General features: G+C 45.6%; 1 protein-coding gene across 2 annotated transcripts in view; it reads left to right on the top strand.

Moving 5' to 3' along the window:
* The window catches only part of SDK1 (sidekick cell adhesion molecule 1), a 411,416-nt gene extending 397,377 nt beyond the window's left edge, over window positions 1-14,039 (top strand). For both annotated transcript variants that reach the window (XM_014946238.1, XM_014946237.1), the window contains 3 exons: window positions 364-484; window positions 699-828; window positions 7,776-14,039. In XM_014946238.1, coding sequence (XP_014801724.1) covers window positions 364-484; window positions 699-828; window positions 7,776-8,048 — 524 coding nt within the window. In that variant the 3' untranslated portion in view covers window positions 8,049-14,039. The remainder of the gene's footprint in view (window positions 1-363; window positions 485-698; window positions 829-7,775) is intronic.

Genomic DNA, 14,039 nt, shown 5'->3' with positions numbered 1-14,039 from the left:
CAATTTAGAACATCTTCAGTGGCCAGCTGAATTAGTTACCTGCTTTCTATTTATAGTCAAAAGACAAAAATAAGCACTTTTGGAGCACAGTTCATCTGTACTGTTTTGATACTTACTTCTGAATGAAATGCATCCATCCATGACTCCTCCTTTCCCCTCTTTTGGCTCCTTCTGCCCATTCACACTCCTCATAAGCTCCACTCCTCCACTCTGATTGTTCTCATTTGCCAGTAAGAAAAGTAAAGAGATTTTCAAATAATTAATGAAGTCATATAACAGAAAGAAGGAAAAGTTAGGTCTTACAGTTATATTTGGGGGAAAAGTGCCTTTGCTTGAGCTGAATCTGTGATTGCCTGGCTCCAGGTAAAACCATCTCCAATGTGGAAGAGTCGGTCACCCTGGATAATGGAGGCTTCACTGCTCTGGAGCTCAACAGCAGACACCTGAACATCAAGAGCACCTTCTCAAAGAAGAATGGAACCAGGTGAGAACACCACACTCTTGGAAATGGCTTTTAATCTAGCTTCAAGCAATTATTACATAGGCAAAGGGGAGAGACTGTTGTCTGGAGGACCTAGGGAGGACTTCGATGCCCAAGTCACTGCCCCAGGTTGTGGTTCTGGCTTCTAAGTACGATTTAATTGTGTCAGTTCAGAGAAATAACAACATCCCCTGCACTCATCCTTTACATTTTCTAGGTCTCCTCCTCGCCCAAGCCCAGGGGGGCTGCACTACTCTGATGAGGATATCTGCAACAAGTACAACGGGGCCGTGCTGACCGAGGGCTTGGGCCTGAACGAGAAGCCCTTAGAAGTGTCGGAGTCAGAGGTAAGGGTTTCCCTTTGCCTTGCCAGATGTTGTCCAGCCACTGCAGATGTTGATTTCCCTGGCAAACCCTGGCAAGTTCTGAGGTTCTGATCCCATCCCTGCGTTGTACTGTGGTGTCATTGTCTGTCTGTCTTGGGGACTTTGAAATGGCTGGTTCTCCGGGCTATTCGTGTCATTGTCTGTCTGTCTTGGGGACTTTGCACCTGTCTTTCTACATAACACTGGAAAACCATGAATACCTGCCAGGCTATTCGCATGACATCTTAAAATTAAAATGTCAAAGGGAAATATGACAAGCAGGACCCAGGCAGGGCAGATTCCAGACCTGGCCTCGGCAGGTATTCATGGTTTTCCAGTGTTACGTAGAAAGACAAGTGCCTTTGACATTTTAATTTTAAGATGTCATGCAAATAGCCCGGTGAACCAGCCATTTCAATCAGTCAACCAGTGCGTGCTGACCTCTCTGGAAGGGGCTGCACGTCCCCTTCTGCCTGGGGGCTGCAGATTTAAAGCCCTTTTGGGAAAATAACCAGCAAAATAACTATCTGGCTGCAGCTCCCATCTGGATGAGGTGGGACACTCTTTGGATTGTTGCGTGACTGAAATATGGGGTGTGGTTTGAAGTTTTCATGGTGCCTTTTTGAGACAGCTCTGGCAAACACCGAGATTCAGAAGAGTGGTGGGAACTGCTGCCTCTCTTGCAGAGGGAGTAAGGGGGGCACAAGAAACCTGCCAGGGGGCACATGGTAATGGCTGTGAGAGCCCAGCAATTTGGGTTTCTGAACACCCCAGCCCTCAGCCCTTACTCTAGCTCAAGAGGAACCTCCTGCTGGGCTTGTCTCTAGACTCTGTTCTCCAAGGAAGGTGGGTGTTTGCCAGCATTATCCATCCTGTCTCGTATATCCCCTTTAAGAAGAAAGTGCTCGTGGTCTGTAAAAGCCCTGCAGTGGTCAGAGGTGAACAGACAGACATCCAGGCATATCCAGAAAGGTAAATCTGTCTCTAAAACCCTGTGTTGTCAGCTGAGATCCTGACGGATCTGAACTGACAGCGCAAGAAGCGAGCAGTGGGCCAAACCGCTCCAAAGCTGACCCCTTCCAGCAAGAATAAATCAAGAGCAGCAAGTAGGGAAAGAAGATGACAGTTTTCATCTGGAGCTTTTCTGCACCTGCAGCTACAGCTGCTTTTTCCTGGCTACCTAGCTCTCACCTCCTGCTAATTACCAGGGACAGCCTGCTGCTTTGTGCTGCCCCGTGGCCGACCCGCCGTGCCGGCAGTTTGCCGTGGTGTGTAGCCGGAGCTGCTGTCTCTGCCTCGTGCGAGCTTTCCTCTCCAGATTAAACCCATAGTGCTTTGGTCATGTCACTGTAACAACCCAGCATTAAACCTGTCATTAAAACAGTTTGCCGAGCATGATCATGAATTTAGCGCTGGCACCTTTTGACATTAATTTCAATGCCCCGTGTGGTATTTCCTGGTAATGCTCAAAAGTCTACTCGCAGGGTGTCATTACTGCCTTCTGTATGCGCTGTTTGTACAACACAGAAGAAAGCCATTTTTTTGTTTCTTTTTCTCAGGCTATTATTAATATTATTTATTTACCGAGTATTGCAGTCGAGCCTAAAGGTCTCAATTGAGATTCTGGTGTTTTTGTCAATCTGTGCGTGCATGTGAGTATGTGAACAAAATGTGCCTCCTGTTTTTCCTTGGGGCTTAGATATGCAGCCCTTCTGTATAATGTCTTTGATGCTTGTTTTTTTTCTTGTGGTGGGGAGTGCTTTTAGGCATGAAATGTTAATACGCTCCCAGTAGAGGTAGCAATAGGAGATGCTGCCTTTTGATCAGCCTGAAAATGCTGTTTATGTTGACTGGTACAGACAGGAGGGTGAGGGTGGGTTGGGGCAGAGGTGGGTATAGTTGTTTGACCACTCTCTTTTCAAGTGTTCCTTTACCTATTAGCTCTTCCTGTTTATCATTTCTGTTCTTTCCATTTCTATTCTCAAAGGAGATCTTAACAGACAAGATCTGTTTTCTGAGAATTTCCCTCTCTCTTAGCAGGCAGAATGTTTCCCATTACATGAAGAGTTAAATATATCTTTTTATATAAGAGCTTTACACAAGTTTGGTCCGTCTGCAGCAAAGGGAGTCCTGATGCTGTTTTTCTCTAATGCATCTTCACATGGGTCTCAAATTCCACATAATATGATGTACGTAAGAGCAGGCCAGGCCAAAAACTGTATTTTTTGCTTTCAACCCACACGTCATCTTGTTGCTGCTTAGTCTTACCCCTGTTGCCTGAGGTGTCAAGATTTTCTATGGAAAAGAAGGGAAGCTCACTGGCTTCGAGTCTCGTGGGGTTTACCGAGCACGAAGAAGTCTGCAAGAAACTCTCGGGCTGACTGACTGCACTTAGAACACAGCTGCCTGGGAGCCTTCCTCCCAGCTCCCTCCTGATGAGGAGAGCAAGAGAGAAACAAAGAGAGAATCAAGCAGACCGAGCAGTGCTCTTAATATTCATAAATCAAGTGGTTAACTTACTCCATGTCATGAAAGCCAAGCACCAGTCCTGTTAATGAGGTTAAAGTAGTTTAATTGGCAGGTATGGAGCAAGAGAGTGCGAAGAGTGTAATTTCTAAATGATTAATAATAATAGGCTCTTAGATAATGAGTCAAGTGGACGAGGCTCTGGACAGATGATCTGAAGAAATTTGGTGTTCACCATGTGCAGAAATTTGATGTTGTATCTGCGATGTCAGCCAGCCATGAAGGGGTGGTTTTACAGGAGGGGAAAGGAGGGTGATGAGTGTGTGTGTATTTGTTCTCACATGTCCTTGTGATCTCCCAAAAACTGTTTTCAGGAGATAATACTCTCCCAGATTGCCCGCGTTATCAGTCCGTGCTGAACACTGGCCACGCTCTGGTCTCCCCAGCTGCTCTCTGCAGTCTGACTGACTTCTGCTTTCTCAGCTCTGTGGGAAGATATTATAAATTTCCACTTAACACTTCATAGGGAATATGATTTAATTTGTTTCCGATAAAGTTCTTCAACAGTTTTGACAAGTAGGGCACCATGTGGAAACCAGCTGCAGGTAACACATTAAATAAGCAAGGGTTCCCATGTCCGGAGAAATCTGTTTGCTTACAAGGTTACCATGTCTCTCTTACAGCATATTCATTTAATGTCAACCAAAAGAAATTGCTGCCATCTACATTTTTAGAAAAAATCTCATACGGTTGTTTCTTATGCAGTCACTTTAAAGAACAAAAATATAATTGGAACTGTTTTCAAATTCCCCCTTGGCTAAGCCGGCCAACTCTGGTCCCTGAATTTCTTTCTGGGCAGCACCTGTGCATTTCGTGCTACCAATAAAATACTTAAATAGCCTCTCATTTCGTGTATTTGTTGTTTCATAGGCATCCATGCACCTTTGGTTGACAGTCTGTAATGTCACCGCACACCCAATCAGGCTCCAGCCTATGGAGGTTTCCAAGGTAACAAAGCCACAGATGCACGGAAGGGAGAAAACCAAAAACAAAGCAAAAAGCCCTGCAGCATTTCTATTTACTCAATAGTTTAAAAACCACTAAAAAGTAATCCTCTAGTATAAGCTGTCTGTATTGTCATGCAAAACAGGTTTATCTTGCTACTCCTTGATTTTCATCAGGGCAGAGAGGGATGTGGGATGGCAATTCAGAGAATTCCTTGCTGGTAAGGGTGGTTATTAGTACCTTGTTCTGAGCAGACCTTAGAAGGTACTTTAGAAACAAGGACAGGATAGTCAGTTCCTGCCTGTTCTGAAGGAAACACAGAGAAAACACGTTTAATCCACACCGACAAGTAGGTTATCCTTTCCAGCATCAGTGCTAATGATGATGAAAGGCTGAACTTAGGGCAGCTGTATATGTTTCACGTAAGTGACTTCTGAAAGGCACTGGCCCTATTTACACCAAATTAGTGTTCCCTTTCAGTTGGTATAATGGACTAATTAGTGGACAGATGATCAGCAGGTGATAGTGTTTTAAATTCCCTCTTTCTGTTCATGGCAAGTCCAAGTGACACGGCATTTCAGATGGGGGCAGCAGCCCATCTAAAAGCGTTCCCGGTATTTCTCCTCTTTATTATGTTGACTTCTGGCAACCTCAAAAGAACTTGGCTTAGGTACAGAAATTATATTAGGTTTGTGGGTGAGTATTTTTCTGTTAGCGATGGACAGAAATCAAGTGGCTGAATCATTATCATTATTATACCGATCAAGTCATGTGTTGGTCTTTTGGATACAGCTTTTCTCAGCGTTTCTTCTTAGAGTTTCCAGCCTTTTACTTCTCTTTATGTCTCTATATGTCTGCGGGGACATCAGGAAGACCAGTAAGGAGCCACTAGAAGTTTGTGGGGATTTTTCTCGTGATGTTTATGACACCTCAGCTCAGCTGTGATCCGTTTGCTCAGCAGGGGCTTGTTTCTTTGGGGGGTGGCTGAGCGTGTCCAAGTCAGTCAGAGAGACGGTGGATTGGGGAAGGAATCAAAAGACACAGCAAGGGCAGTGGTCACGTTGTGCCTTTGATGGAGGGAGCACATCCGTGAGAGCTGGAGGAGTTCACACCTTCAGGTGCATGATCCATAACCACCAACTGCTCCTCGGGATGCAGAGCCTTTTCTTCTAGATGCCCACATCAGCCTCCAGCTCCCCAGGCACCTTTCAGCCTTAACATTAGATGATGGAGCTGCAGCAGAATGGTTGGAGATGAAGGCTAGTGCAAAGTGTGGTACCTTGATCCTTGATGAGAACAGAGGAAACATGGATTTGGGGATCTTCTGGACTACAGGCGAAGTTGGTTGTGTCTGCAGCTGAGGACCAGCCTGCTGCCACATCTGCAGCCATCGGAGCCACTCTTGTCGGAGCCCCTTACAAAAATAGACAGGGCAGAGCTGGCAGGATGTTCCCTGCAGTGGTGCCAAGGATCAGGAGCTGCTCTCTGCCCCCACGGGCTGTGAAACGGTCCAAATCTGGGGATTTTCCAGATGTACCACAAAACCCACCTGTTTGGGAAGGTCTTTGGCGGGAGTTGGGTTTCGGCTTCCCGAGGCTGGCAGCTGGTGCCAAGGAGAGGTTTTTCCAGGAGAGAGACTTGCTGAGTTCTTTCTGGAATAATTAATTAATGCTGGTAGGGTTTTGTTGTAGTAGTAATTACTTGTCAAGGCACCCGAAGCTCTGCATTCTTAAAATAATCAAACTACAGAATTCCAAAGAGCCAAAGCATGGGTAGTAGCAGAAGGGAGAATTTTGCAAAGTTGAAAAGAGCTGCTTTGCTCAGACTTTTGGAAAACTCTGGGAAAAATTTCTCAGCTCTGTCCATCACCCTCTGTGCTGGAAAATGGGCAGGAAATAGTATCGAAGCAGCTATCTAGGCAAAGAAGTGGGATGATGGATGCGGTGCCCTTTTCGAATGATGGTTTGCAAGGCATTTGAGGATTGTTCTTTAGAGACCATTAAAAAGGAGCTTTAGAGGAGGAGAGACTGGTTGTGTGGCAGACAGGATCAAGAAGGATGTGTGTTTGCTGTGTGGTGTCATAGATCAGAACGGTACCAACCTTTTGAAACTAATTGCAGCAACTTACAGTTACGAGCTGCACTTACCCGTCTCTCTCTTGTATGTCTTAGGCAGCCGCTACTTTGATATTTAATTGCCTTTAGAATTGGCTATGCAGATTATCAGGGGGAAAAAAAAAAATGGAATAAGAGCTTTTGCATGCTAGAATCAGAGATTTAGAGAGAAGGCATGAGATATGGAAATGACTGGGTAAATGTTTGTGTGCTGTATGGGATGCGGCTGTGACTGGTGGGAACATTAGTTGGGAACAGAAGGAAAATGTGCGCTTGGATACCGCGGCCAAGGCTTTGCCGTGGTCTCTGCGCTGGGAGGAGATGTACGAGCCCTCTGTGATTCCTCCAGCTGCATCACAGCAGCCGTGCTTCAGAGGAGGGGCAGATGCACGAAGGCTTATCTGGTTACGTCTCAGTAGAGCTCCCGCTCGATATCTATAGGAGCTTTGAAGCTACCCAGCCACTGTGCATAAACATTTCAAGGGGTAAGATGCGCTTTGAACGCAGGGCTGTCCCTGAGCCATCCCAAGAAAGCAGCCCCTCCTGCCTGGCAGTTCTTCTCTTCCAGATTTTGCATTCTCTATCTTCACTCGCTGCTGGTTGTGTGCCTTGTTGCAGTTCTTCTCTTCCAGATTTTGCATTCTCTCTCTACATTCACCACTGGTTGTGTGCCTTGTTGTATATCACCAATAATTGGCTGGAACACACAGAGAGAGTTGCCTGAAAAAAAAAAAAAAACAACCCAATTTTGCTCAGTTCCCTTTCAGTGATGTAACTCATTTTCAATATCAAGCCAAACTCAGAGTACTGTGCAGGTGGCCTGGTCTGACCACCAGGAAGAGCAGCACACCTGGATAACTTCAGCGCCTTTGCGGGGACGATGTTCCTTCTGTCCTTGCGTCGGAAGAAGAGAGAGTCTCAATTACAAAACTGTAATTGCAGCCTTGTTGATTACGTGATTGAAAGCTGTTGGTTTCCCTGTGCCATCTCTACACTTCCCTGCATCTCGTCTCAGAGCGGTACCTCCTGCCGCAGCGTTCTGCAGTGAATGAGAAGGGATTTCTCTGTATCTCTTATCGCCAGCGTTTGCGGGGGGACTCTCCCTCTAGCAGCAAAGCCTGGCAAAACCAGAGCACGGTGCTTTTCTACATCCAGTGTTTTTCTACTTGTCCAGCATGCATTACGCTTGCAGTACAAACCAGCCTACCCTAAAATTACAGCTTTTGTCAGCTGGTGATATTAAACTTGTCTCTAATTTCTTTTCGAGTGGAACGGGCTAAATCACAGGCGCTAATGGCTGATGTTTTTAAATATATTTTTTTTCTATTTCCCCTGATGCTCCAGGCCACTGACTCAGATTATGAAGACGAGTTGCCAAAGCACTCCTTCGTGAACCATTACATGAGCGACCCCACGTACTACAACTCGTGGAAGCGGCAGCAGAAAGGGGTGAAGCACCCAACATCCTACAGATACGAGGAATGCGCCGCCAGCGAGACAGAACCCTATTTCCAGACTGTCATCACGACACAGAGCTCAGGAGGGGTGTACACCCCAACGGGACAGCCCGCCCCCGGCTCCCGGACTCCAGTGACAGGGTTCTCCTCCTTCGTCTGAGACAGGGCCGGAGGATGGTCCCTCGGAGGGACCCATGGCGGTGACTGTGTGTGTGCGTGACCGGTGCGGTGAACTGTGGGGACCTTCTCTATCATCAGGGTAGAAACGGATGGGAACACCGATGAGGCTGGGGTTGTGGTTTGTTTTTTTTTTTTCCTTTCTGAAGACAATCAACTCTAAAAAAATACGGAGCTGAACTAGCTGAACCTTTGTTTAAAAAAAAAAAAAAAAAAGGAATTCTGAAAAGTGATGATTTTAACCACTTGTGAATAGTAGGGTTTTTTTAACCGCTTTTTGTAACACTGCTTCAGGAAGCAGCTCCCATGCCCTTCTCTTCCCTCTTTCTTTCTCTCCTCTCCTTCTGTCCCCCCTTTCCCAAACAAGGAGGTGAATTCCCTAGATGCAATGAGTGACTTTGTGATGTGATTTGAAGAGAAAAACGTAAAACCTCCCAGGCTCCTTTTTCTTCCTTTTTCTCTATTCTCTCTTTTTTTTCTTTCCCTTCTTAATTTTTCCCTGTCATCAAGGTCAAGTAGGAAAATATAAAAAAGGGACAAATTTTTACATGAAAAGCAGACACCTCCTCTCTCCTCTTCTCATTGCTGCTCCACACATTAGGAGCACTGGCTGATCAACGTAGGCTCAGTTGTGTCACTGTGTCTGCTCTAGGCTCACTACTGGTGTATTTAGACTGAATTACTGACCTGCTTTTCCTTCTTGTTCAAATGGGACTTGCTGCATTCTTTAAATATTCCAACTCCAGGGCCTTTAGAAGAGGAGATGGCCCAAAAGAGCACTGTAAGCAGCGGTGGGTGAAGCAAGTGGGAAGAATTCAGATGCAAGGTCAGTTTATTTTTGGTGTGGCTCTCATCCTCCCTCGTGGACTGCGTGTGCCATTCGAATCGGTCATTTTTTAAAAGTCAAAGGACACAACCCAGCAAGCCAGAGGAATCTTTCAATTAAGGTTGCAGTAACAAGCTAGAGAGTTTACTAATTGATGAGGTTTTTGATCATCAAAGTTATCTCGCCCTGTCAATAGAAGTTGAGCATCCTTTCTCACCCAGACTCTGCGGTGCTGCTTACTGGTCTGTAAAAAAAGTACACGGTAGCTGGGTTTGTTTGATTATTTATTTTTTTAGCACAAAAACACGTCACACGGACTGGGTGAGTTTTGGTGTCCACAGGTGCCTTTTATTGATTCTTCAGCTTCATATCTGGGAGAAGCAACAAAGTGTCTCCAAATAAAGCTAACCAGGTTTTTCAAACATTAGGGTCATGAATTACCTTGTGCACATTTACAGGCTGCTTTGTGTGCTTGAACCTACAGCCTTTGGAAAGAAGAGAGGGGATTTTTAGTTTATTTACCATCTTTCTGTGTAGCTCCCTTTTTGTTTTCTTCTTTTCTGTCCTTTTTCCTGAGTCTGTCATGTTTAGCAGCAAGTTGTTTACTCTCAAGGAAGTTGTCAGGAGTTTAAAGAGTCCAAGTCCAGCCCTTGGACCTAGCAACAGTCCTGGATTACCAGACTTTTTTCCCCCAAAAGTCTGAAAGGTGAATTTGGAAGTAGGCAAGTCCTTGCCACTCCAGTGTCTGGCATTTCCTCCCGGGTGGGTGTAGGTCAGCCCGAAAAATTGGGATCCTGCTGGTTGCTGACATCCCCTCAGGGCACGTGTGGGCACTGTCACTATTACATATTGACCCTGTCCTCTCCGGGGGGATGCGGGACAGCTGTGGCACTGGGTGGTGGTGGGTTCAAGGCAGGTTGTTGAAACCAACCTGGCACTGATTACAGTGGCTGCCTGTTCCTGCCCATGGGGGCTGGTTAGAAGTAGCCTGGTGGCACCTCACCTCAACTGGTGAGGTCCAAGGGCAAGCTCGGCCCTGCTGCCACCTTTCTTCTTGGACAGGGCAAAGGGTCTCAGACCTGCTTTTACTCTCTGGCACTGCCTCTGAGCACTGCTGCTCTTGGTGCATACAGATTCTGGATGGCTTTGGCACTGGATTGCTGTTCCTCTCCAAAGGCTCCAGAAAAAAAAAAAAAAAAAAATTCAAAACCAAAAACTCCAGTGGGTGTGTTTAAGGGCTTCTGAGCTCATTAGATGGCAAGAGATATGCAAAGACACGGGCTTGAGCCAAAACCCTGTGCGCCATCCCCCTCTCTGCACCTGGGGAGGATGTGTGTGGGATGGAGAAGGGGCTCCAAAGAGTATGACGTGGAGCTTACTGCGAAGAGGAATGCAAAGCAAACAAAAACCCCACTGCCTTCTGTGCACTTTGACTGTTCTCTTAAGCCATATGGACTTTGCTTTAATTACTGAACTGACAAAAATTTGTTTTCAGTCTGAGTTTTTTTGTTTCTTAGACAAAATTATCTACGTGACTTTCCTGGTTTGTTTTCTTTCTCCTTTGTTATTTCCTGCATCAGATTACATATTTTTAAACACCTTGTTTTATATTCATGTGTCATAGCAATGCAATCGCTGTTGGAATTTTAATGGCGCTTATCCAACAGGTATGAGAGGTAGTGCTGCAGGAGGAGCCTTTCAAGGACCATGAAGCACTTAGGGATATAGATTAGTAGAAAGTAGGCTGAACACTGAAGACTTTGCTCCAAAGGAAAGCGTAGTGCAAGTAGCTCTGTATCTCCTGAATATTGCCAGACCTGAATTGGTGTAAGGTGCAGTTACTCCCTGGGGCTGATCTGATACCACCTTGAGCAAAAAAAAGCAAGGAACCCATGGGGAATAAAGGAAATGGACCTTATGGCCACTGCTCCACTGAAGGACAACGTGGGGAGCAGCACGATTTATACAAAGGGAGGAGAAGAGACTATTCCTTTTTTCCTCAGAACCATCTGCAACTAGAAAGCCTGACCTTGCTGAGGACCTGCTGAGTTGGCTGTATGGCCCTTTTCTTCTGCCGCCAAAATAACGGGTTAGGTGTGATTCCTTTAGGACCTGTTGATCCAAACAAAGGTATTTCTGTTCCATTCTAGACCACGCTATTGTCCCTCTGGGTTATTAATGTTTTGTTTAGGAGATGGCTTTTCTTACACATGGGTTTATTTTACCTAGGCATTTGCAGAGTGTGGAAGTGGACTGTCCTGCTCATCCCTAAGAGGAGCATAGGGTGTGTGTTCTGCTGCCCAGGACCCTGTATGGCTACGTGCATGATGCCTCTGCCTCCTTGATAGCATGCTGTACTTGTAAAATATGATTAATGGGTAGGTTTTATTTACCTCAGATATCAGGTATAATTGTTCTATCTGGAAGGAAGCACTCCATCAGTTAGCAAGAAAGCTCTATTTCACAGCTGTAATCTTTGGGAATCGCAGCTTTGAAATATGACTTTTAAACATTAGTTGTCATGTTACAATAACTCCACCCATCAAATCCACTTCTGTTTCCATCTTCTTGTTTACAACAGTCTTGAAAAATGAAGGCTTATATTTAAAACACCTTCTTAGGATGTTTCATTTCTATCTATTTATTTATTTCCCCATGTTTCTCAGGTCTCTTGGTGGCTGTTATTAAAAAATAAAAACAGCGTCATGAAATGACCAAGGGAGACATTTCAGGGAACAGTTTAATAGAAGCTCATTTTTCATGCAATAGCCGTGAAAATCCCCAATTTCCTGCAGGAGAAAAGTGCCCAAGCCTTCACCATGGTCCCAGGGCTGAGATGACACCAGCCACCACCATCAACGATGTTCCTGGCCCTCCCAACCACACCGACCCTCAGGCTGTCCCTTCTTAAATCATGTGCAAAAGTGCAGGTGAGTGCAGGGTCTGTAACTGTTCCAACCCCTTCTACGTGGAGCATTTTATCCCCCAAAAAGTCCGTATCACACAAGGTGTGTCCCCCCACCATAACCCACACCCTCGAGTGGAATATTTTCCTTTCTGATGTTTCAATGCTCCGATGTTGGTCCTCAAAACAGTGCTGGGGTGTGAGCAGCTGCGGTGAGAAGGGACAGGAGAGGGCACTCTCTTACTTTGATCAGTGACAGGCTCTTCCCCTCCCCGGGTGTCACCCCTCCCTTGTTGGGGAGCGCAGAGCAAAGGATTTAATCAGCATTTACTAAAGGAATCACACTGCGGCCAGCAGTCCCACTTTTGGAAGCAGTTGGCATTACTGGAGAGAAGAAGAAAAAAAGCTATACAGAAAAAGAAACTAATCCATTACCCAAAAGGATTTTTTATTTTCCTTTTCATTTTGAGTGTTAAAGCCAGTGATGCTTTGCCGATGGGCCAAGATCTCATTTTTCCTGCTTATACCCAGGTCTCTGCCAGAAGCTGCTGTAGCAATTGTTTAGAATAAATATCCGAGTCTGTCTTGACGTGGGATACATTTATTATCCTTGTCATTGCTTTCCCTCAAGAAATCCATTGGGTCATCCAAAGATTATCCAATCTGCTCTCCAAAAAGGGAGGAGAGATAGCTGTTTATACATACAGAGCCCTGGTGTCTTCTCCCACTTGCTGCTTTCAGATAAGCAGGGCAACTTGTTTCAGAAAAATACTTTTAGAAAAGGAATTTATCAGGAAAATTTAAAACAAAACACACCAAAAAAAAAAACAACAAACCCACAAGAAAGATAACCTTTGCTTAGGGCCATTAGAAATCTTGAGGTCCTGGAAATCTGTGGTATGTAAGACTGAACGTGATGCCAAGACCTCCTATCTTTAGTGACCTCCTTTGTCAATAGCAGCCAGAAGGGCACGAGCAACAAAGGGGTTCTATTTGGAGATGAAAAGCCACCACAGAAGAGTTGCTGGATGGGCAGGTTTTACTGCAAACAGCTTCATTCAGCCTGGAGCTCCTGCTCCAGGTTCAATCTCTTTTCTTAGGTTGTTTTTATAGGTTTTTGCCAGCATGTGTGGAGTCCATACATCATCACGGCGTTCCTAGAGGTCACGTGGGGAGAGGTATGTTGTTGTGGTGGTCACACAAAGCCACATGCATGGCGATGTGGTTGTACAGTATCCATTGGAACCCCCTTACGGAAAGCCACCCTTGAATTAGGAGCACATTGACCCCAAGACTGATCATGTTGGGCTGGGCATGGGCCTTACATGGCTCCACCTAACAAGTCCCTTCAGTTCTTTGTATTTCTATATTCCTTTTCTTCTCCCCCACGTTTCCACCCCCAGCCCTCCCAGACAAATACAGTTGGCTTGCACTTTGTGTAAAGGTGTAAAGTTTGCCGCTCCCAGTAGTAGAGAGCCACAACCAATAAGCACACACGTGACACACGGGACAGGTGAGATATGTTTGAACAAGGAGTGAAATTCCATTAAGACTTGAGATTCAGGCTCTGACTCAGAATTTTATCTTCTCAAGGCTGCCACCTCCCCACTTTATATGATCCTGGAACCACAAGACTTGGCAGGAAATTCATTATTTTGATGCTGTTTGATCACTGTGCACTTTCTTGGGGCTTGACTCGCTGGATATAGAGACTGGAATGGGGTTACAGAGCTTTATATCGAGGTGTTTTCCCATTTATGTCCGATTCTCTAGATCTGGGAATGAAACCTTTCTGTTAACGCGTTGCGGTGGTGTTCTGCAGGTGGGGCACCTGGGAAGTGCCACCAGAGCTCCCCCCTTGATGTCCTTAAGCTCCTGGGCAGTGCCAGGATCTGTCACGGTGCAGTGGGAGCTCTCGGGTAGCAGAAAGGTGCGAGAACACCGTGTTATGGTGAGTTTGTAGCTGGTCACTTTGCCACTCTCGGGATAGAGTCCGTCCTCTGGTGTGGTATCTGCCACCAGTTTAGGGGTAGGACCACCTTCCACAGCTGTGTTTGAGTTACCCTTCGGTGTACTACGGTTGTCAGATCCTTGCTTTTACTTCAGTGTCTCCTTGGGGATTTGCCCTGGATTTTTGTTCCACACCTCTTGTTAGCCTCACTTTCACCACTCCACTATTTTATATGAGAAAGTTACTTCTTCTTTTGCAAACTTGCTTCTAATTAAAAGAACCCTTTTTGAAA

The sequence above is a fragment of the Calidris pugnax genome, unplaced genomic scaffold (assembly GCF_001431845.1).
Source record: "Calidris pugnax isolate Ruff unplaced genomic scaffold, ASM143184v1 scaffold123, whole genome shotgun sequence".
Lineage (NCBI taxonomy): Eukaryota > Metazoa > Chordata > Aves > Charadriiformes > Scolopacidae > Calidris > Calidris pugnax.
Note: the sequence above shows the minus strand (reverse complement) of the source record. Positions and strands in the feature narration are given on the sequence as shown.